General features: G+C 38.7%; 1 protein-coding gene across 3 annotated transcripts in view; it reads right to left on the bottom strand.

The window, feature by feature from the left end:
- Positions 1-24,354, bottom strand: part of diaph3 (diaphanous-related formin 3) — a 67,407-nt gene extending 43,053 nt beyond the window's left edge. The window contains exons 1-21 of one of the 3 annotated variants that reach the window (XM_088413527.1): positions 24,240-24,354; positions 23,819-23,984; positions 23,058-23,090; positions 22,549-22,728; positions 22,160-22,264; positions 21,231-21,361; positions 20,555-20,629; positions 20,260-20,329; positions 18,574-18,710; positions 18,283-18,388; positions 17,567-17,677; positions 16,623-16,741; positions 16,293-16,409; positions 14,314-14,432; positions 14,158-14,222; positions 13,910-14,014; positions 11,914-12,243; positions 10,388-10,502; positions 3,705-3,737; positions 1,949-2,044; positions 106-200 (exon numbers count right to left, since the gene is read on the bottom strand). In XM_088413527.1, the coding sequence (XP_088269653.1) occupies positions 106-200; positions 1,949-2,044; positions 3,705-3,737; positions 10,388-10,502; positions 11,914-12,243; positions 13,910-14,014; positions 14,158-14,222; positions 14,314-14,432; positions 16,293-16,409; positions 16,623-16,741; positions 17,567-17,677; positions 18,283-18,388; positions 18,574-18,710; positions 20,260-20,329; positions 20,555-20,629; positions 21,231-21,361; positions 22,160-22,264; positions 22,549-22,728; positions 23,058-23,090; positions 23,819-23,941 (2,265 nt within the window). In that variant the 5' untranslated portion in view covers positions 23,942-23,984; positions 24,240-24,354. Of the gene's footprint in view, positions 1-105; positions 201-1,948; positions 2,045-3,704; positions 3,738-10,387; positions 10,503-11,913; positions 12,244-13,909; positions 14,015-14,157; positions 14,223-14,313; positions 14,433-16,292; positions 16,410-16,622; positions 16,742-17,566; positions 17,678-18,282; positions 18,389-18,573; positions 18,711-20,259; positions 20,330-20,554; positions 20,630-21,230; positions 21,362-22,159; positions 22,265-22,548; positions 22,729-23,057; positions 23,091-23,818; positions 24,118-24,239 lie in introns of those variants that run through there. The other 2 variants (XM_088413530.1, XM_088413528.1) reach the window with 2 other exon arrangements.
- Between the last annotated feature and the right edge of the window lie 486 nt (positions 24,355-24,840).

Raw genomic sequence — 24,840 nt, 5'->3', positions numbered from 1 at the left:
GGCCAGTACACACTCAAAATAAAATTGACTATTGTCAAAACCGAAATTGATTATGAGGTATGAGTTTTTGGAGTTATACAAACAAAGATCCAAAAGTAACCCCACCTGAATCATCGGTTCGGTTAGCTGCTCCTCATCAACCTCAAGAATCATCTGACGGATTTCTTTGTAAGGCATGCGGAAAGAACCCAGGAAAATGGCTGCAGGGAAACAAAGGCATGAAATGAAACTGAGTACCATACCCCCCCCTTTTAAACTTCAATTTGTGTGAATTTGTACAAAAACGCGAGTACAAGTCTACCCCTGGCTTCAGATCATGGCTGTCCAATTATAAAACATGCTGTGTGTTATTAAAATGATGAAATGACAGTACTTTTACAGGCATTTCGACATTGTATATCACATAACATAGTGTTGCGGTTAAAGGGGTCGGGGGTGGGGTAGAAACGAGAGAAGACTGCGAGGCAATGTACGCGTGCGTATAGAGGCAAATGCTAAATCTAATTTTGCAACAATAAAGCGATTTGAACTTTCAATGCTCTATTTTTTTTTTAAATAGCTGAATATTAATTTGTCTAACTTCACCATTTGACAGCCAAATAGCTTCTGCCATTTAACCCCCGGGGGTCCTCTTCTTCCTCCTGGCCACTTGAAACATTCTGGTTACTCTTCCGACGGTAGTCTTCAATCAATCAATCAATCAAATTTTATTTGTATAGCCCTAAATCACCGGAGTCTCAAAGGGCTTCACAGATGAAAAGAGGTCATGTGGAGACCTAGTCTTCTTTAGACCCGTCCAATTTGTTTGGAATGGCGGTCTCCGGTAACGCTTTGCTGAAGCTTTCTTTCCCCAAGTGACGGCTGTGGCGAGATCAGAGCGTGGAAGTTGCCCTTCGCTGTGTTTCTCCCCCCCACCTGCTGACATCCATGCATGCCACCGCTCTCGCATTTTTTCCCCAAGTCGTTTTTTCCTTTTTATAATGCGTCAAAGTCCGCCGAAAAAAATGAGCCACGCAGCCCCGTTGTTGACTACGCAGAGGCAATTAGGCGGCGCTTGACAAAAGGGCATTTTTGCAATGTTCTGTCCAAAGACTCTAAGGCAGACGTATACTATATGAAATTAGAGCTATATATAGTGTTTTTACGCCTCGTAAATGACATATTACATATTTCGCATTTGAAATAATGTTATTCATACGCAGATATGTGGAAAAAGTGTTTTTGAGATATACAGTTATAAGTTGACCCCCTTAATATGTGGGTTGAAAATGAGGAAAAAAATCCTCGAAATATACTCGAAGATATACGGTAGTTACTCCGAAGACATGATTAATCGATACATTTTTCAGTAGGATACTTGGAAAGTGAAATATTCAATAGCTGTAGCTGCCTGTAACCCCAAGGCAGCTGACACTGGCTCCAGCTGAACACAAAACACATAAAGCTCCACGTCCCAATTGCATAATTTGGCACTGCGTGCTTTATCACCGTTCCAGGGCTGATTACACTCATTTTCTTTTAAGACATGGAATAAAGGTCATAGCTCTCCTTGACAAAAGATAATGAGGGGGTAAATATTAGAGAAATGGAGTTCCGACTGGATTCTCGTTCATTCTGTATGGATTAAAACCGTTATTTTCAAACTTTACAGTATATGCATCTGTGTGCACGCCGAGAAGCTTGGTTGACAAAAAAAAAAAAATTAAAAATAGACAGTTCATCAATATGATCAACACGCAACATAAAGTGCGAAAGGAATCGAAAGCCGTGCCTTTTATGCATTTGCTGTGTAAATATTTTCATAACCAAGTTCAAACAGATTACGTTCATCGAGGTTACAACCGAATGATCGTACTAAAGCATAATGTACTATAAATACACATAAATGGAAAAAACATGTACATTTTTCTACGGGCAGGCGGCAAGGAGTGAGTAAGTAAATACTTACATAAATTCTGCGCAATCTTGGGATCAAGCACCTTCAGCTCTTTAATTCGCTTCTTAATGGATTTTTTATCATCTAGATCCTCCTCGTCTCTTTTGGCTGATGAAAACATAAAAACAGAAAATTGTTATCTGTGAATACAGTGAATAATTGCACACACCGATGTTTATTATATCACCGGCATATGCAAATTACAAACCAATTAAGGTTCATTATATATTATCTTCATTCTCAGGTTCAAACACATGAAGGGTGTATGATGTAGTGATTATCCACAGGCATGCGTTGACTATACATGTGGGAAGCTTTGTACACTATACTCAGCAAAACGCTCCTCAGAATACCGAGTACATTGAATTATTTAGTCATTTCATAGGATTGAATATTTACCAAAAAAATTAGTTTGTAATGACAGGACACTGCAAAAGGAGAGTAGAACTGGAAATGATCATCCCCAAATGCGATAAAAAAAAATCTATTTTTTGAAAGTGTGACTTTCACACAGGCAGCAGGAGGCTGAACAATATTTGCCAACAATCTTGCCAACAAATTACCAAGTTCAAGAACGAGCTACCCAAATGCCTTTTCCCACCGTGAGGTTTTTGCAAGTGGAATGTTGAAAAGGAGATTTTTGTCAAACGAAACATTTGCGTCTCATTACTGGCCTGTCACAGTGGGGATGAACGGCTGGCTCACTAATTCTTTAAAGCGAGGATGTCAAACTCATTTTGGCTCAGGGGCCACAAGGGGTGGGGCTAGTAAAATAATAGTTTATACTGAAAAAGAATTAATGCCACTTATTTATAGATTTTTGCTTTGCGCGTCAGCCTAGTCCCAGTTTCCAACGACTCGCGGGGGTCAACCGTTAACATGTTGTTGTAAAATTATATAAATACATACAAAAAAGAGAAATGAAGTCAAATTAATCAAATTTTGGTCCCCTATATATTCCACAATATATTTTTTCCATAAATTGCATGATATGAATAGAATGTTTCTATGATTTTTTTCCCATTTGTTCAAAATATACATATTTTGTACAGAAAGAGGAATTATAAATAAATAAATTTAATGAAACGCAAATATCCACTGGAAGGGAAAAGGTGTGGTTGCACAACTTCTTTTCAAGGAGTACAGTGAAGTGTAACGCAGACAAAAGCCGAATGACCGGTAACGGCCCAGACGGCGACCCCCGCCCATTGTGATTCTCTTCGGGGCGATCGAAGGACTTGACTCGCCCTGAGCAGTAGCGCAATGAAATTAAATGCTAATGCTAACATGAACCCAGTGGACGTTTTCCCACTTTCTGTCACTGAAGCAATTAGTGAGCTATTTAGCACGGGCATTCTAACTGGTCACTCCCGCTTGTAAGTAGGAGTGCTTACGTGGGCATTGCTTGTAAAAGTATTGATTTTTGCCAATAGGTTATGGACAGAAGACTAATGGGTTCGCTCTTACTCATTTTCTCATCATCTTGCGGCTCGGATTAAAACCCCGTGCGAGCCGGCTGTTTGACACCCTTGCTTCAGACAGGCTTTGCACACAAAGTAATCTAGTACAGGCGAAGCCGGGGGAGAGGGGAGGAAGATTGCCTACCGTTGAACCTGCCGCCCTTACAAGGCTGCTACGTTTCCTGATTGAGTGAAGATGTGACTTGTGACATGAGCTCTTATTGAAAAGTGCTGGCATGTCCACAAGCGTGCCACGCTACAAACACACACCCACAAACACACAAGCAGTCGCACAAGAGTGGACTTACGCGGCTCTTCAGTCGAGGGACTCTCTTCGCACTCTTTCGATATTGTGAGGGCGGTAAAGTACACAAAGAAGAGGACATAAATAAACATTGCTTGTTGGAGTTGTATTCGTCGCAGTGTGACGGATGAGAAGTTAAAAATACAAATACAATTTTTAAAATCAAAATAGTAATTGGTCACAAAAAAAAAAAGATAATGGGGCCCAACGCGTTATGCTCAACTTCATTAGCCCTTTTCAGTCGTAAAAAGTTAATATTATGTTTGTTATTAAGATGATAGCTAATGTTCATGTAAATGTCACAAGAGCAAAAGGTGAGCTTTGAGCACGTGTAGTCATTTTCAGTCCACCGCAAGTGGAGAGAGTATTTTTAATATTAATTGGACGTAAAAATACTTTGGTTATCAAAAATTTATAGAAAAAATATTCACTTTTTACCAGTGAAAATTGCTGATAGAAACTTTACAAAACCGTTACACTTAAAGTTGAGCTGTACATTCTATATAAGGATCAAGGTCTGCTGCTAATAGCTGGAAAATGAAAAGTAACTGTCACGACTCCCGAATATCTTTGTAATTATACAATTAAAAAGGTCAAAATCACAAATAAACTACAAACTACATTGGCAAATATCATAAATAAATGCCTTACTGTTTATGTGGTTATCAAACACAAACAAGACGGGAATATGCTAGCTCAACTTGCACAAAGCCGGTCGAGATGTGTCTCTCTAGGTGCCACAAGGTGGCGTGTTCAAAACACTGCAAAATAAAAAAGTTGGGCTTTTGTTTTTCGCTTAACCCTATTCAGGCTTCAACACAGCTCATCAAGCTCCTCTCCTGCCGTCTGCATCTTCTGCTCTAACACCGGCTATCTGCAAATCTTCCCTCGCCGCGTCTATAAATCTCCGATTTGGTCTTTCTCTTTGCTTCCCACCTGGCAGCTCCATTTCCAGCATCCTTTTACCGACAGATCTATTGCACCAAACCATCTCAATCCTTCCGCCTTTGTCTCTAAACCCTACGGTGTCCCTTATGTGGACATGTAATAGCGTACTTGAAAAGTAAGACTAACTCCTCATAATAAGTAGGACTATCGTTCTATAAACAGTCAATAAACGAGTTTAGCAGCAAACAACTATTTGCTGCAAAGTACGCGCTCGGCGCCAGCAATATGCACGTGTGACCCCAACAGTGACGTCCCACAAGGCTGTAGTATCACTAAATTGCATGGTGAAAGCACTAAAAGGGAACGGCGGCTGAAATAAAACTGCTGTGAAAAAGCATGACTGATGCTGTACATGACAGGCGGGCCTCAGAGACAGGCAAGGAACTCCTCAAATCTCCCTGCCACCCTTCTCAAAACAGCCACCAACATGCACGCCGTGTGTGGGGGCGTGCCGCTGCGTGCGTATGTACAAATATGAAGTGCTGTCAAGTGATTCAACATTTCTTTTCTTTTCTGTAATTAATCACAACTAATCGCCGTTTTCGACAACTATTTTCTGGGAGGCTTGGAAGAAACATTTAGCTAAGCAAAAGCTTGGAACATAAAAACATTGAATACAAGATTTGATATTTGATTGCCAAGTGATAGATTTCTTTGATCCTTGAACACAATCCTTTTCCTCTAAAATACAAGTGTTGATCAAATCTGACTCATTTTTAATGCCATTATTTTTAGCCTCTTATGGAGACAATTCATAAAACTTTTCCCTTCTGGCTTTAGATCTGCTCATTAGCAGCTGCTCTACTACACTTGAGTGCTTCTCAATTATATTTTGCCAAGTCCCCCCTAGGAACGAGGAGTTTTTACAGCGTTTGTACAGGTTACAGCTTAATATAAAACAGAAAAAAATAACCAAGCGCATCAAAGTGCCTGAAATGAAAGAAGAAAAACAAAAATTCTCATTTTATTGCAATTACACTTTGCATGACAAAAACAAACCACAAACCCTTTTCCCTGGGGTCTGGGTTTTCCCTGGCACCCCCCCACTATAACACAAATACATTATATGCAACCATATGAGGTGTGTTTAAAAAAAAAAAAAAAAACATGGAAAAACGGGAAAACCCAAATATATATATATATATATATATATATATATATATATATATATATATATATATATATATATATATATATATATATATATATATATATATATATATATATGTTTAAATGCTATTTGCATTTTAATACTTTCAAAAAATACAATAATTTTCTTGTTTCGTCACATACATTGAATAGACCAAATACTAAGTCTGGCATGTACTCTAATCACAGCAAATGTAAATTTAATTCATCATGTCTTATCAAAGTGAAGCCTAAAAAGGCAACGGCGAGATGTATAGTATGCGCTGATTCGGTCTGTAGCAAATGACAATTCAGCATTCCATCTGGATAGCGAAGACTCATCCCTAATCACGTGTGCCTTCGTCCATACTGATTAAGACTTCTGATTAAGAAATCGAGGAAAAAAAAAAAAGTGTACACGCCCTCATTTCTGCCCACGGCGAAATCCAGCAGACAGGTGAGACACGCCACGTATAACAGGTGAAGAAAGGCACTCTTCCGACACATCTGTCAAATAGGCAAAGCGGCTGTTCCGTTTGACCCGCCGTTTTGTTCTGATATGGCAAAGCCCCGGCGCTCAGTCACCCTGAAAGCAAACGAGCAGTCCTTTCTCGGGTACCCGTACACACTCGAGCACCTTGACTAATACCGACACGACAGGACAGGATAGCAGATGAGCGAGGAGAAGGCAGATGAGGGTGATCAGAATAATGGCGCGAGGAGCTGCGCCGCAAGAGAGATAATCAAAGTGAACCATGCAAGGCCACATCTCCCTGTGATTCACACCAGATGACCAAGGGCCGTAATTATTGGGAGACTTTCATTCTGATAGCGGCAAATTAACAGACTTCATTAAGCTTTCTCTTTAGCCCTTCTTAGCCAGATTGCCTTGAATTCTAAACTACGAGAATCACCTCTGCATAAGCATCGCTCCCGGTATACATCATACTGGTACACACACAAATTGCCACAATTTAAGGCTTTTTACTAGCCGAGTTGGGTGATGTTCTTCATCTTTATTCTCGGTGGAGTAGTGCCCTCTAAAGGTCACTTCTATACACACGCCACTTGTGAGCACCATAAGCAGTCAAACGCCTATCAGCTAAGAAACATTATTAGCGCTGTTCATTGGTAAATATGGAAAACTCCATCTGAGTCACTAACATTCTTGAAGATTCTTAATAGATTGAGGCTATTGCAAACTAGCGTCATCTCAGAAAAATCATTTGCCAATTTTACACAGATGATGCAAACACGTCTTGCTTCTAGCCGTCTATACTTACTAAACCGTCATAAGCACATCACAAGTCTGGGTGAAAAATCACAACGGGAAAACGTTGCAAAAGCAAATATCTTTTTAACGAGCCGGACCATTACTTGGGTGATGTGAGGACATAAAAACACAAATTGGGGAAGAAATCGAAATGCTGATGCCTGGGAAAAAAAAATGGTGGCTGATATAAAACAAGAAAGGAATGATGGAAAAACAAAGATCAATTACCATGCTCAAAAAGGCAACAAAAAAATCCCTTAATAAATGCAGTATTGCTTACAAAAATGTAGAGCTTGAAATAATGCAGGCTACCTTGCTGATATCAGATGTTTTCCATAATAATGGGCTTATGCCTGTATGTTTGTCCACTTATTATATTTTTAAGTTACAAGACAGCTTGCTAGCCCGTTTGTATATTGCTTGTCATGATTAAGGGTATGGCTTGAGATTGAGAGGAAGGATGAGTGGGTAGAGCTGCAAAAATTAAATGGCACCTAATCAATAAAAAAAAAAAAACAATCGATAATCATTTGTGTTTAAAACTGTGCAAATCCTTGAAATGTCATTTTATGCAGTAAATACTGTACAGTATCTGCTTTCTGTGCTTCTCTGCCTAAACAGAATTGTGTTGAGTCAAAATAAAACATTGGTAAGCATTGCATGCTTTTTTTTTTTTTAATGTTTTTTAATTTTTTTTAATGTTTGTTTAATTTTTCCTGACATTCTATGGACTAAACCAGTAGCATAATTTTTATTTAGCATTTTTTTCAGTCAATTCAATGCAACAGAACAATAGTCAGTTATAAATTAAAACGTGTTTTAATTAGAATAATCAATTAATTGACAACAAAATGACTGATTAATCAATTATAAAAATGTTATATTAACAGATTCATTTCCTTACAGTCCAACTACAAAACGAAAGTAAGGAAACTGGCCTGGACAAAAAAGATGGTACAGTATCTCGATCTTAATAGTTTGTTGCGTGGCATTTACAGAAATCAAACCATTTTTCTTAGTCTTAATGGAATCGCTCAATCCTGTAGCTACTTTGAACAACACCAAAATAATCAACCTGTTTTACATCAAGAATGCCTTCACCCAAGTGGATATTTTAGCTTCTTCCACAGATCATCTCTGCACAAAATTCACACCCCCATTATTCAAAGTAGGTACATTATTATTTTCTGTGCAAGCACCATTATTGTGCACGCTACCATAAAGACTACACTCTCAACCATTTCAAGTTATTTTAGTGACTATTCTGGGATTTTCTTTCGTGATAGGGTAACAAAAATGTTCTCCAGATATGACATGACAGATATTTTAATAAATAAATAAATAAAAGGCCACATATTATAAGAAAGAGACAGCCGAAGAGTAGCTATCCATTATCGCCGCATTTACCCTTACACCTAGCCTTTCAACAGCAAAAAGAACCTTTAATGATTATGCATCTATTGAGCGCTCTCATAATGGCAGAAATTTTTGGCAGACACATAAAGTCATTACAGAGGAAATGGACATCTAAAAATATCCCAGCAGAAAGAAGTGAAGACAGGGGTTTTTTTTTTTTCTATTTACATCCGAAAACGTCATTGTAGGCATTCCACATATATTTACCCTTCCATAAAAGTGAGTAACAATACTGTCGTTTAAATTAAATTGGGGTTTTCTCATACTTTTTTTTTTCTTTAAGTGCGTAAATCCACTGCACTACAATTCCCCAAAGATAATCAAATAATCTTGATTCTTAATTTCTGACGGTCTATTAATAGTTTGACTGACTTATCTTTGTTTTGTTGATATTCCTTTTCACACACCTCCTTCTAGTAGATACATAACGCGACGCCAGTCATTAATGTAGCTTCTATTCTATGCGCTTTATAATGCTGCGTGCCCTATATGTTAAAACAGTTTTAAAATAGGCCGTTCATTGAAGGTGTGCCTTATAATCCGGTGTGCCTTATAGTGTGGACAGTATGCTACATTAATATAATTATTAGGTCTTATGCTTAAAGTGGAATTTTGGTAGCTGAAAAAAAATCTTTAAGTCAGTGAACAACAATTAATGATTGGGATTTATATATCAATCAAAGATAATGATGATGATTATTTTTCCATAATTGCTCTGCCTTGCGCTTAGTAATCCCTGGTCAAAGTCAACAGCTGTACGGTCCCTAATGTCATTAAAGGACAAGAATATAAATGAAAATTTGATGCGAAAAACTGTTCCATATGGTGTCCTTCTAAATGTTTAATGTTGATCCAGATGCTGTCCTTAAATGAGATGCTACACTGTGATAATAAGGCAACAAACACATTCAGTGAGACCTAGAGTCTGTGACACACACTCACAGCAATTCTCTCTAACAGCTGAAGGAATCAGTCATGCTGCGCTTACAACCACCAGTGGGATGGCAAGAAAACAAGAGGAAAACAACTAAGATGGCCACAAACCATCTGGAAGAGCTAAAATATTTGATGCATTTCTTACCAAATGTAAAACCGCAACGCGGTAATACAAAACAGCACTCAATTAACGGAGCGTGTTTGGCAGTCCTCTCATCATAAAAAAAGGCATTGCAGTCCCTATTGTCTGATTGTGTCATGTCCATGAACGCCTCATCGTTAGGTACGCAACCCCAGCGGAGGTGCCGAATCTTCTTTTAATAGTTTTTCCATCGGGATGGGAGAGTAAGGATACCAAGCATCCATAACGGGCAAGCAATCAGTACTCGCGATGGCAGACAAAACTACTATCAGACACTCCTGGAGCACTTGCACAATCACGAAGAAGGAATTACAAATCAAAAGAAGGACTACTAGAACTACTATATCGGAATATTGTGTCTTTCTTATGTCTGAAGAAATATGAACGTGTTAGTGACATCAGTAGTCAGCATTGGTGATTACTCAAGAGTTGAATATCGGCCGGAAAAAATAAGTGGTATCAAACTCGTTTAACCCTTCTGCTGCACCCCAACAGAAAAAAAAAATCCTCGAGCCGCTACAGTTGACAAGAAATTTGGACATAGCTGGTGAAACGCAATATACACATTGAATGAAAAACATTTTCAGTCCAACATTAAAACCCTTTTTGGTCTAATTTTACACATCCAATAAAATAGTCCCATTTAAACGAAATGACACATCTATAGGCTTGAAAAAAAAAAAGACAAAAATAGAAGGCTCCTGACAGACCCTTGAAGCAAAAATTGTAGTCGTGTCTGTTAACTGAAGCAGTGTGTGGCAACTTCTACAGTACAAAGATCTACACAATAACAAATGTTACAGAACTGGGAGTTTGGTTCCCATGACACAAAGAAAAACCTTACCTGCTCTTTGTGAACCGAATGTGAGAGCAACTCTGCTGAGCAAGTCCGGCTTTGCGTATTGGTCATCATCAGCGAGCACCCAGAAACAGCTCTCTGTCATTTCCTGGGGATGGATCTGCATAGAAAACACACACGCACACGTACACAAAAAGAATCCCCAAATCACCCTGTTTGCTTGGACCTAGCCCCGAGTATATCTAACATGCTGTAAACAAACTTTAATAAGAATGCATTATTTAAATCAGTTTGCTTGACGCTGGTTGGAGCACAAAAGATCTTTCAGAATGAATTGCTGCACAACAAGGCTGCCTAAACATTACGTGTACAGCTAGCTGTAAAGCATGGGTCTTGTGAACGCTTTACATATATAGCACACGGTTAGCATAGAAAATACTAGAATCTGACCCAAAATTAAGGGTTCGCTTTGTATTTGGTGAATTGCGGTATTTATTTTTTGCCGTTTTTGGGCGAACATTTTGGGTGGTTGAAAATGTGGTGCATCCCAGCTGTATCACACCTGTAATGAGTTATATGTTTTATTCAAAGCGAATGATAAAAAAAAAGTTGTTTTGAAAATTAGTTGATGATTTTGATTCAATGTGCGTATTTTAGACAGCATAATATCCTCCTAAAACGCTCATTTGAATATACAAGCATATGTTTAAGTTTGCGGAACATCTGTACGAACCTGCGGTGTCTATTAAATAATTAATCACAGCGCAAACTAACACCATTTGTAGTGTGAACTAATATTGCTCCGCGGGGAACAACATCTGTAGAAGTGCCACTCCGTGTGATCTAACAGAAGCATATGATCATCTGTTATTTTCAAAAATTGCTCTCTTCTCAAAGAAGCTTGTTGTTTAGGTCTGGGCAAAAACAAGTGTTTTGTTCAGTTGCTGCCAGTAAATATCAGGAACAAAGTTAAAAGTGGAGAAAAGGCACTGAATTGGAGTTTCAAAAACTTTTGCTTGCTCAAATACCGTACTTAACACGCGATAAGAAACCTAGAAGCCTTCAATTTTTTCAAAAGCTGATAGTGTCCCTTATAATCCAGTGCGCCTTATACGGTGCATGAATTTTCATTTCTGAGGGACCAAAAACTGAATCGCCACGTAAAATCTCTTTTTTTTTTATCTCTGTATTTCGTTATGAATTGGTATTTTACCATTAAAATGCTTCTTTTCTATGCGCCTTATAATGCAGTGCAGCCCTAAATATGAAAACAGTTTTAAAATAGGCCAGTCATTGAAGATGCGCCTTATGATCTGGTGCACCACACTGTGCAGAAAAGATGGTGAGACTGAACAGTAGCAATCAAAATAGAACATTCTAAATTAGCAATCTTTCCGCCATCGTTAATGACCAATTTTACAATGTTTAGAATTAACTAAGCAAAATCAGCGCAACAGCTATAAAGGTAAATTTTCTCTTGAAAAAAAGTCTCAGAGAAAGAAAACTTTAAACCTATGCCGACTTGCATAAACTGGAAAGGCATGTATATTTAACAAAGTTTTATGACTTACCTTGGACCAATTCAGGCGCTTGGTGGAATTCTCAGGTTTGAATTCCTTCTTCGGCTTGAGGCCATAAGGCAGGGCAAGGCAAGCGGACAAGCTTGGACCGCACGCAAATCCTAATGGGGGTGGAGGGGGGGCACCAAATGGAGGAGGCACACCAGGTGGAGGAGGGGGCGCGGGGCAACCGGGTAACGGAGGGGGAGGCGGCGGTGGGGGAGGTGGAACCGGTAACCCGGATGATGGGTTGCTAGGTGAAGGCCCGCTGGGTAATGCGGAAGACGAAGACAACTCCTGCGCATTGTGGACAGATGACAAAACCACTGGAACACCCCCAATCTAAACATAGGGATCACATGACATATGCACATTATGTGTTAGCAAAAAGAAAAAAACTAATTAAAAACACATATTTTTGTTAACGTGTCCTTCGTGTCTATTGTAGGCCGTGCAAAATGTGAGATTTTTTCCTCAAGAGAAGAGGATTCATCAGAACGTCAAACCTCAGATTCAGTATGTGAAGCATAATGAGCTTCATTGTGCATGAAATGCGCCATATATCAAGGATTTCTTCTTCTTTTTTTTTTTTAAACAAGCCTTGAGCCAGGACCGCCATTCATTTTTGTCACAGGCTACATTGTAGTTAAGATTTAACTACCGATCTGGACCACGCGCCTTGAGTTGGACACTGGGGCACATTTTTTCCAACCTTGTCCTCATACAAATTGCTTCGAAATTGGAGCATATATAGCAGTTTTAAACAAGGAATTGAAAAAAAATTCATTGTAAAGAATATATGTATAACTGAAATGCAAAAGTAAAATTTGAAGGATTTACATGGCAATTCAAATCAGCTTTTGAGAACATTGAAGGCTTTTAGGCGCAACTTATAGTGCAAAAAATACGGTATCTAGACATTTTTTTAATTGTTTTTCAAAGCCTTTATGGTTAAGGATGCACAATGAGGGTCTGCCTTAATTTTGATTCATCTAATCATTGAATTTTCTGAGTGATGGCAAGCAAGCAACTGGCCACAGCCATTTTCAACAAGTGTGCTATTTGAGTATTCCTTCAGTGTCCTTTACTCTCAAATTGAAAATTTATCTAGCAAAGAAAACGAAAATCCTCTTCTGATGCTGCAGATCAGGGGTAGCAGGCCAGTAGAGGTTGAAGAGTGTTGTCAAAAGAAATTGTTTTTAACACAATTTGCTTTCATTGAATTGCGACGAGAGTCAGAAATGGCTGACATGCTCGGTCCATGTTGTTGTTTTTGGTGTCAGCCTACCGGTAGAAAAGCATCAATGTCATCAAAATTATAGGCTTTAGTGCGGCAAAAACAAAAGACAAACAATGAAGCTCATGCACCAAAAGAACTCAATATTTGGAGAGAAATATTGAATTATGGTGGAGACAGATGCCTTATCCTTTAAATCAGTGTTGAATTATGTTTCATATCAGAAAGCACTTATTGCATATACCGTAAATCCCCAAATATAAGACCCACTTCATATAAGACCAAAAGTATGAGTGTGTTGTATAAACTGCAACCTAAACATTTGATGTTGTTTTTTATTCAATATTATTCGCGGAAGATTGATGTGTCAGCCACATTGGCCGAGTTTTGATGCACAGATGTACATTTTTATATCGGTCATATTCTTTCTTACAGTAATTACTTTACTTCTGGTATTTATGGTAAAATGTACTCGAGCTGCGTCGCGAGGAAAAGGAAAAACAACAGCTTGGAGCGCATTCAACGTTACAATGGCGCACAAATATATAACTTATGAATACAAACACAAAAAAATCTAAAAAGTTTAGGAAGATGAGATTTATTCTGTTATGCTACAGTTTTTACATTGTAACTCTTGATGCGTCCTATACACAGTAACAGAAAATACCAGAATTTAATCTCAAAATTAAGGATGCGTCTTATACACGGGTACATCTTATTTTTGGGGAATTACGGTAAATGTAAATACCGGTAAAAGACCATTTCAAATACCAGAGACTTGTAAGCCTGCAACTCAGCTTGAAGCTCAGCGATCTTTTCTTCACCCTTAACCAGCTGAGCTTGGACCTCCTGTCGTTTTACAAACTCTTCATCAAGCTGAAAATAAAAATACCCAAATGAATCCTTATCCATTGAACATAATACACCGTACATTAAAAACTACAAATGAGTCCAACAAACTGATGTTATGAATCTGCGGGGGAGGTACAATTGATAAAATATTGAGGGTCAGTACTTGCCTTTTCTGCCAGTTCTGAAGCTCTTTGTTCATACTCCTCAAATCGGGCATTCTCTACACAGACATCTAAAAGAAACGGGACAACAACGACAAAAAATGAGACTAGTTATAGTTGGCTAAACGGCTGTAATATGTTGCACACGAGAAAGCGACTTGCCGATGAGGTGACTGAAATCCACGTCGAGACGTTTACGATAACCGAAGTCTGGATCTGTTCCGCTACGATGCAGAACGATTTGAGACACACACTCCTCAATGATCTTAAAGTACTGGGACCTGAGAGTGACGATAAGTGACATCAGTGAGAACGGGACAAAATGAGGAATGAAAATTTGCTGTTACGCATACAAATCGACATCATTTGGGGTGATAAGCGTCTTCGATATGACGGAAAGTTCTATTTGTCACAGTGAATGGTTGAAGCATTATGATCGCGCACATTTCGTTTTTCTTTCAGATTAAGGGTGTGACTAAAACTGCAACTGATAAATAAGGCATATTGTTGTTTTGATCAAGTGAACTTTGATCAATGCTCACGCAGCTGTGGGTGAGCCAAACAAACGAAAAAAAAAAAAAAGCCTTTGAAAAGTACCATGAAAGAAGATGGAAAATACTCTCGAGCTATGCAAGCTAGATTATTACCAGATGAAAGAGACAACATTCTCTCTGTTAGTTGACGCCATTCAAATCCTGGGCATTAATGAGACCAAATGGGGCCAGCCACACACTCTGAGCAAGGTATCATCACACATCTTAAAAGGACGCTCGGGGAGGGCGGAATCACAACGTACGTTGGCGCCGGCATGTCTAAAGTCCGGCCCGGGGGCCATGTGCTGCCAGTGTTCAAATTTCCACCGGCCCGCAGCCTCTTGCATGAATTTAATCATGTGTGGCCAGTCAGTACCGTCGACCGCAGTTGAAAAAATCCACGTACGACTAAGTTGTTTTCTATTTGATTTGAAGATGTCAGCAGACCTGTGGCCGCGCTCTCGGGTGGCTTTGGAAATATTCCGTGAGCATTCTCTGCCTCTCTAAACGCACCACTCAAAGTTGTGTTAAGTGTGAGAGTGAACCCTTTTGCTGCATGACCCTTGTGTGACCCTTTTCAAACCATTTCTAAAATGGAGGCTGTATTGAATAAGAAGGACGTCGACAAGAGTGGGTCATCGCTTCCTGGCCAAGGAGAAATTGGCATATTTTCCAGTGGGGAAGAAAACAAACAAAAAAAACATGTCCATCTATTTTACTAAGAGACTGCGGCTTTTTTCAAAAAGTTCAATATCAAGAGGCACTATCAGATAGGTTTGTAAGAATAGGTGGGGAAGGGTATCGCAAGATTTGTTAGCAAAATTACACGTGTAAAAATGTTTATTAAATTTTTGGATACTATGTTTTCCGCATTATAAGGCACAGCCAAAAGCCTTTAGTTTCAAGAAGGTATTTTTCGGGCAAATCATCTTAGTTCTTAATTTCTGATTGTCTATGCATAAACTTTAACTGACTTATCTTGATTATTTTGTTGCCATTCCCTTTAGCACAGCTCCATCTAGTGGAAGCATAACGCAACCCCAGCCACTACTGCGCGCCTTATAATGCCGTGCGCCATATATATGAATATATATCATTTTAAAATGTGCCATTCATTGAAGGTGTGCCTTATAATCCAGTGTGCCTTATAGTGCTGAAAATATGGTACTTGCAAATAACCTTGGGTCAAAATGAGCCAGAGACATTATTGCAGTACCTTAAGAATCGACGCAAAACACTTCTAAAACTAAAATAAAATACTGGAATTGGAATATATGCATTTTGGACATATTTGGGTGATTACATAGGCCAATGGACAAAGTGACACAAGGACATCATTAATGTTCTTGGCCAGTGAAAAGAAAGTGTAAAATGCTGCTTCAAGATTGTATATTTGTTATGTTAGAAATCTAAAGAAAACAATAAGAATACTGTTAAAGAATGACGTGGGCCTCATGTGGAGTGTGTGTGTGTGTGTGTGTGTGGGGGGGGGGGTACTCGAGTAATCAATCTACTCTAAACAGCCCTACTTGAATGCTTCTGTAAAGTTGATTGCAGAACAGTTGATAATTCATTCTAATTTTGTTTGTCCACCTTTTCTTGACAGACCTGACATAGTAGTCGTTGCGAATGAGGACCAAGTGCTGCAGTATAGAGATGAAATAGTTTTCTGCACTGCTGTCCTTCACCATATTCAGCAAAATATTGAACACGTCCCCTGCATCAGTAAAAAGAGTCAAGGCAAGGACTGGCTGATAAATGGAAGCAATGCTTTGTAACCATAAAAAAAAAAAAAAAACAGGAATCATTACATTCCCACTTTGTATTATCTAATATCTATTCATAAACATTTGACCTTCAGGTGACGTACATTTTCATTTTAGATAAAAACACTAAGAGTGAAGAATCGCTAAATTAGATAAATGGTATAAAGGATATTCCAGCTCGCTTTTGATGTCCTCCAGCCTATGAGAGAATTCCATCATGTCCTCTTCTTTGTGCTCCTCAAATACCTTCAGCTGAATGTCAAGGGCATCATTCCTCATAGATGACAGTTGCTACATTTAAAATCAGGAAAAGAAGAAAAACACACAGTCAATTGGTTGAAAGGGGAAAACAATTAAGATTAGGAAGCAACTTAAGCATTAAAACTTATAGTACACGCGCATACAACAAGGATGTGCGAGAATTTTAAACTGCCATTAATTACATGAGAGTTCAAGGAAAACGCTACATTGGAATAGATAGGTCTTTAAAATGATCTGTTATTGGTTTTGAGGGGATATTTCGTGTACCAAAAGTCTATCAGTACTTGGTATCATTGAGTGCTCTTACTGGTATCGGTCAGAAAACAAGTGGTATCAAACATCCAGACTAGAGCATGGAACGAATTAGAGCTCATTCAAATTGAGTACTAAATTGGCAATGGAAACAAACGGCGAAACAGAAGTTTCACATTGGGCTCAAATGCGTCATAGCATATTGTTGTTAGGGTGAAAGTGTTTGTGCAGTAGGCTAATGATCGTTATAATAAAGCGGAGTTTAAACTATGCGAAAAACTTTCAATAGGTTGGCGTGGCTACGTTAGCGCACTGGCACTCGCACTGGTGTTGATACACTGCCTATTTGGTTTTCCCCCCAAAAACGATGGCCTGGTAAAGCGCTTTAGACCACATACGGTGTAGGGAACGTGCACCCCATTTACCATGATAATCAAAGTGGATTTTTCATTCGTTGGACCATGACGTGTTTTTCAGCTAAAGCCTCATTTGAATGGACACTGGATTTGACGGTTAAATGGTAAAGCGATCGTGGATTTCGGGGTTACGAATCCAGTCCTTACCCGAAATTGTGTCCGTCTACGATTAAGTGGTTATACTTACTGGTAAAATGGCTTTAAGGCCACAACGAATGAATTCGTTCCTTATGTGCAGCCGTAAGTCCAGATCCTCAGGTGATGTTACTAGCGCATTGATTAACTGCATGCACGCCACCTGAAATATGAAACAAAAAAATAACATTAAAAAAACACAAGTGCGGTGGGCGGCAGGTTTGGGTCAGTCCTACGAGATAGGGAAGAAAAAAAAACAGCATCCATCTTCCTGTAGGTGATGAGCATACCAACATGCATCTGAAATGAGCTCGACTCCCAGGAAGAAAAGAAACATAACTAATGCATGTCCATTTTCTCCAGCCTCCAACTAGGGAGGGCTGATTTTAATATTGATGCAACAACTGCACACATATAAAACCAACAGTCAATCGAAGGGAAAATTGGATCATTTGGAAGTTGTTTTTCACTGCCCTCCAAGTCGAGTTGAGGGACTACCTTTTCTGGCGACTCGACCGGCGACAAACAAATCAATTATTGATCGCTAAAGCCATCCACTCACGTATGAAAAATACAATAGCAATCCTGGAGTCTGGAAAAAGTAATTATTATTCAATAAATATTTATAATTATTTTTTATTATTCATATTTCTTTTTACAAAGGCAACAAACATACAGTATTTGTGTAGGGGAACGGGAAAAAAAATTGAATCAAAGAATTCCCACTCCGATAGCTATACTAAATTCAGACTGGCCCCGCGGTCTTACTTGTAATTGCACGGAGCGATCTCGCAGGCCTTGCACGATGGGATGAAATCTGTCGATGCCTCTCCATTCTCCAGCTGTGGTGATGGCTTCAAGGACCTTCTCCAAACTAAATGAAAACATAAAATGCGTGAGGGGATATTGGGCTGCTGATGATATCTGTCGTAAGATCATTAATTACTCAGTATGACATTTTACACTTGTGTTAAAGTGACAAAGTTATTCATTTTTTAAACTTTTCAAACTTCAATGTTGATGGAATTTGACGCCAATATTAAAATTGTTAGAACATACATGTTGTCTTCGCCCACAATGCAGATGGCCGACAGCAGCTTCATCACATCGGTCATCATAGCGGGTTGGGAGGGATCTATTGCTCTTGCTAGTAATGCGAGACTTCTCTCCTCCCCAAGTATTCTATCCAAGCCATACTGCAAAAAAATCAATAAATACATCAAAAATGCACGCGTAAACAGCATTTCAGTCACACTTTAAATCCACTAGAGGTGCAACAATTACCGTAAATCCCCAGAAATCAGACTCAACAGTCTATAAATTTAGGATCAAATTCCGGTATTCTCTATGTTACCGTGTATAAGACACAAGAACAGTTTGGTAACGATAAAACAAACTATAGCAAAAAAAGAATATAAATATTATGTTTGTAAATCCTTCATTTTTCTTGTGTTCATATCCGAAAGTTATATATTTGTTGCGCGTTGAGTGTTTCTGAAGTTACCGTTTATCGGACGCGCCCATACTTTTGGCCTTTATTTTTTTGAGGGAAAAAAAAGTGCTTCTTATATTAGGGGGTTAACGACTTGATAAATTATTTTTGATAACCTCCCTTCCAGCGAGGCGAGAAAGTGGTAAGCAAGGCAGTCACGCATTTCTACAAACCTAAACTATTGATGTGGAGAAACGCGAGGTATTTTACATCCACCGGCTCTGTGATGCAGTCACTGAGGAGTGCAAGGGGCTTCAAGCGGCAACCTGTGAAGCTCTAGTGAACTCCGCGCCAGCGAGGATTAAGACAGTGCTGGAAAATAATAGTGGCTACATTCAGATAGTTTGCCAGCACAGAATAAAATGTGCAAAGTGTAAAAAGGGAGAGGAAGTCACAGCTGTACTGACAGCTGGCAGAGAACAGCAGTCTTTTGGGCATTGGGTACATTGCTTTCCAAGATGCTTTTGGAGCCAACGAAAGGTCTGGACTGGCAGATAAGCCCACAGGTAAATGGCATCTGGCATCTGTTGAGATGCAGGATTACAAGAGGCCTTACATTAAACTTTGTGAAAGAGTGGCACTGGGCTACAACCCAGCTTTCTGTACTGGGGTTGAGCTACTTGCGTTGCAATTCTGTTGTTCCTTTACCGGGGGTGTCATATCAAAGCCACAGAGGGCCGAAAACTCAAAGAATGTTTTAGGCCAAGGTCCGCACACGATGACTATATTTTCCACACTATTAAGCGCACTGGATTATAAAGCGCCCCGTCAATGAATGGCCTATTTTAAAACCGTTAACATATATAAGGCACACCGCATTATAAGGCGCGTAGAATGGAAGCTACAGTGGTGGCTGGGGGTGCATTATGCATCCACTATGATGGATCTGCGCTAAAGGCAATGTCAAAAAAACACAAACAATTCATAAAATTGCGCTGTTACAAAAACTCGCCGTTTTTGCAACGTGTCCCCATATAGATTGCTTCAAAATGGGAATTTAGTTGTAAAAAATACATTAATAAATGAAATGCAGGAATAAAAATTTAAGTATTTACATGGTGAATATTTTTTTTTTGTGTGTGTCTCAAAATGAAAACTGGCCGTTAATGCACAGAATAAAACACACCGGATTATAAGGCGCACGGTAAGCGTTTGTAGAGTAGAGCTATGACTCAAATCTTAACTGTCGTGTATCTATACGAGACCAAAAAAAATGAAGACCATTCGGACCATTCTGTTGTTGGTGTATTTACCTTATTGTTCATGAAGGCTTTGAGACATTGAATAATCTTATGTTGGTTCTTTTTGTCGATCCTCTCCTGCCTAGGGACATGAAATAGGCAAAATGTATACATACAGTAGTTTGTAGCAAGCATCCTGCGTGCTAACAAATTGTTTTTCTTAAGTTTGTTTTAGACAACGGCTCTGTTGTAACAGTCTTGGCAACGACAATACGTTTCTAAACAACATTTCCCATCTTCCATACTTGCCGAAAAATCACAATTATTCAAAGAATACAAGACAAACATTGAAAATGGAAAAACTTACTGTTTCTTGGCCAGCAATCTGTCTAAAATGTCAAGTAGCAGTCCAAGACCCTCATGACCGAAACTCTGTACCCAACTGGAAAAAGAACACACACGGACTATCACATAATCAGTTTAATCCACAAAGTAAAATGTAAATTACATAAGGGCGTTTGATACCACTTTTTTCAGAGCAATACCAGCACAAGTACTCAACACTTGAGTATTCCTGCGGGTATCACCTCTAGTACTTTACACATATAAAGAAAGACCTAACTTAATTCAATATCGTATGTTCCTTCAAATTTCATGAATGGATGTTAATTTTCTTTTCTTCTAAGTCGTAACTTTTAATTAATGATTGTAAAACTGCTCTCAGGGAGGAATCGATATTAGTATCGGCCGCAATTGTGAGTACCTATACCTTAAAATGATGCCAGGTAACAGGCGGCTACTGATACTTGCCCATTCCTAAAGATATGTCTATTATATTTTGTCAATAGGTTGCAAAAATGTCGATAATATTTTTTATGAAATGAAAAACTATTTTATCTGGGTTAGCTGGAATTTTTAAACATATAATTATAGGTAAGAATTTTAAAAAGAGAGGACAGAACTTGAGACATTCAATCATAATAAAAACAACGGCCGCAACAAAAGGTCTAGAAATAAGCCCATTTATTCTTACTGTACTGTACCTGACAGGATTACTAGTAAGTGAGACGCGCAGTGAGTCGAGGCAAGCAAACAGGCGTTCTTCCATCACCCCTGACTTAAGTTCTCCAAGGAATTCCTGAGGAGATATCTGATAGCTGCTTTTTAAGCTACCCTGAAGGAAGGGAAACAAAGAAGATATTTTACGAGGTAGAGGAGAGAAAAACACAGACAAATATACTCTTTGTATTATACTGTACGCTCGTCTAAGGTATACTGTATCCAAAGAGTGTGGCTACGACTGTGCTTGCATTAACTTTGCCTCTGACATCAACTCAGTTTCGTTTGCATCTAAAGTATCTCAAAGCGTGACTAAAGTGAAGTGTGTATCGGATTTCCCGCATTGTGAGCAGTCAGTGAACGCCTCACCAGTGTGAGGGTGAATGCGCTTGAAAGCCGTTGTTTTTCCTTTTCCTCGAGACGCAGCTTGAGTTCATTTTACCATAAATTCCGGAAGTTGCACAGCATCTGTGTTTCACGTTTACGGTTTATAATAATAATATCACTGACATCACAGTCCCCACAAGCTCAGCTTGTAATCGTCACATGACCAAACCCTAAGAACAGGTGAGCCGTTACGTTTATAAGCCGTAAATGTTTTTGGTTATTTGAAAATTGATCAACTGTGACGATATTTGTTTTATATCTGAATTTGGCTGTAATTGCTTTAAAAAAACAACAAAATTCTCTTGTTGTATCAGTCTTTGATTTGTCTCTTTTAATGCAGTAAGCCTCTGCTACAGCATATCAGTTCAGTTAGTTTAACACATACTCATCAAGGTCCCAACCATTAGGTAACACAGCATATATAAACCTGAGCAGCTAAATGCACCTTTAAGTGTGTAAATCCGGCACTCATGACATATTGCCAGCAAAACAAGAGTACGCATACATTCGAAAATATAAAACATACCGTTTTTGAAGCAGCACAGACGTACTGGATGACCATTTCTCTCTTTGTATTCAGGTCCTTGTCCCTTAAGGGAGTCTTTTTTTCTTCGTTCAAGTTCATGTCCTCCTTATATTAAAAAAAAAAAAGAAAAAGTTGGAAATACAATAAACTTGTTTTTTTCCTCTCCTATTTCTATAAAACCTTAGGCAATATGACTTTCCATTGCCTGAGAATAAATTAAAACTCGGAAAACAAGTGTGGGCTGAACATCAAGTGCAATGTGACTTGTCACATTTACTTTAGTGTAAAGCAATATGGATAGCTTAGTGAAAAGCAGCTATTTAAACAGTTTCAGGAGCATTACAATTACAAAAAAATCATAACAAGAATGAATGATATCGCATGCATACCATCATCTTTTCAAAGAGTGCCAGTATTTCCTTTTCGGAAGTAATCTTCGAGGAAAGTTCCTCAAACTGGGAGTTGGATGACGAAAATACAGACCAATCAGTGGTACTGTATTTCGAATGGGGTATGGCTGGCCGCTCCTTTTTACTGCCCGGGATCCGAATACTCGCAAACCTGTCCAGCTGGGCATAGAAAGACCAAATCAAACTAAGGAAAAAAGGCATACCAAGGTAAGATTCCTGTTAGTTTCTACAGATCGAAATATTTATCATTTGGGTCAATGTTGCAGTCATTTGTATTTTGTGAGAAAAGCATAAATATTGCATGTAAGAAAAGCATTTAATAAGGGTGAAAGAAAAACTGATAAATGTTTTTATTTTAGGTCAAAGATTTGCTTTGTTAATAAATTCAACGTTTGGCAATGAAACATGAAAAAAATGATAGTTTTAGTCATGTTAGTTGATTGTCTGCGGACAAGCAAAAGAAGGAACTGTTTACAATGATATCTTACCATGTCATCAGTGAGATTTCTAAATTGTAGGTGCTATGAACAGGGGACAAACATAAACAATATGAAGCTCCATTACTGCCCTGCACACAATTGGCAACTGTATAAAACTGGTCTACAATGCTGTATTTTAAGAAAGCAAGCATTCCATGTAGGCCTGTCTCGATATTATATATATATATATATATATATATATATATATATATATATATATATATATATATATATATATATATATGATAATGTTAAAGATAGGATGTTAGCTTTCATATGCCATTTTTCTGCATAAATATGTGATGCTATGATCTGCAGCTTACATATACATATATTTATTTAGTAGTTTATAGTGCGAAAAATAGGTTACTCATCTGGCCAAGGGCCATGTTTGGTTAGTGTTATGGCATTTCTTTTATTTAAACCTATTTGCAGTGTGTGTGAAGCAGTTTTGAACGTGTACCTTGTGAATCATAATAAAGTCACTAAAATATCAGTTTATTCTGACACCTGCTTTCAGACTACTCAGAGAAAATCCATCACTACATGGTTGTTATGCATTTTTTGACATTTTTACTGATTATATTTAAAAACGGAAGGGTGAAAAATCAGAAATGGGACTTTTGGTGAGGATAAATATGATCATTTTATTTTGATTTTATTCTTTTTAGGCAATATCGCCCAGCCCAAATTCCATGTTACCGAATCAAGCGCACGCCTGTCAAAAGTGGCCATCGTTTCCGCATCATAAATCGTTGAGTGAAACTTACAAACTTGTGTTTTCGTTCTCCTTCTTCTGAACAGGGCGTACCGAGATGTGTGGCTGAGGCCGCTTTCTTCTTGTGACCTTTTCCATCTCGCCCCGATTCGAACCGCTGAACGTAAGTGTCCATCGCCTTTGACTTGAGCGCACCTACTCGACGTTACGGCCTCGACCTGAGTGCACGGTTACAAGACAGCCTTGTCAAAGACTACATGCATTTTTCTTCCAACGCCGCCTTATCTTAAGCGACGGCGGTTGCAGTCAAGTGCGTAAAATCGATGTCACGTTATTTGGAAACATAAGCGCGCAGCAAGCGTCCGTGTTAGCTGTCAACTAGCTTGTTTGCTACAACCTCACTTAGTGCAGGCTTTACATAGCGCTAATCCAATTTGGGGACTGTCACGCCAACTTGTCAGTGTTCTACTAACCTGGGGAAGGCGTTGGACATAGAGTCTCTCTGAAGATATGCTTTAGGTCTACTAGTTCTGGACAAATTTGAAAAGTGTTATGAAGAAACTCTGCCTGAAGAAAGTCTTACTTTCGACTAACCCGCGCAAAGAAGCGTAAAAAAATCTTCCGTTTGAGTTGACCAATCATATCCACTGAAGAGTGGAGGTGGAATTAACGTGAGCGAGCTCCTCCTTGTTTGGTTTTACGCAATGTTGGTTGGTTATCGTTGCTGTCAATCAACTAACTTTTAACGGCACCGCTTGTTTTTTGAAACGAGGGTCTGTTGTGAGCACATTAGCTCATTCAACTAAATACTGTGATGAGGTTGGCCCCGTGATATTTTTTGTGTTGAATTTATTCGTGATTTACTTAACAATAGAATAGAATAGAATAGAATAGAATAGAATAGAATAGAATAGAATAGAGGAATAAACACGAGCAAGCTCCTCCCTTTTTCGGTTTTACGTAAATTTGATTGGTTATCAATGCTGCCAATCAAATAACTTTAAATGTAATGCTTGTTTTCAGCAACAACAAGTGTACCGTTGGCTAAAGCTAAAATCTCAAACTCTGTGGTTA

Source organism: Hippichthys cyanospilos, chromosome 4 (assembly GCF_059441005.1).
Source record: "Hippichthys cyanospilos isolate Australia breed blue-spotted pipefish chromosome 4, RoL_Hcya_1.0, whole genome shotgun sequence".
Lineage (NCBI taxonomy): Eukaryota > Metazoa > Chordata > Actinopteri > Syngnathiformes > Syngnathidae > Hippichthys > Hippichthys cyanospilos.
The sequence above is the reverse complement of the archived record's forward strand: the minus strand, read 5'-3'. Positions and strand labels throughout refer to the sequence as shown.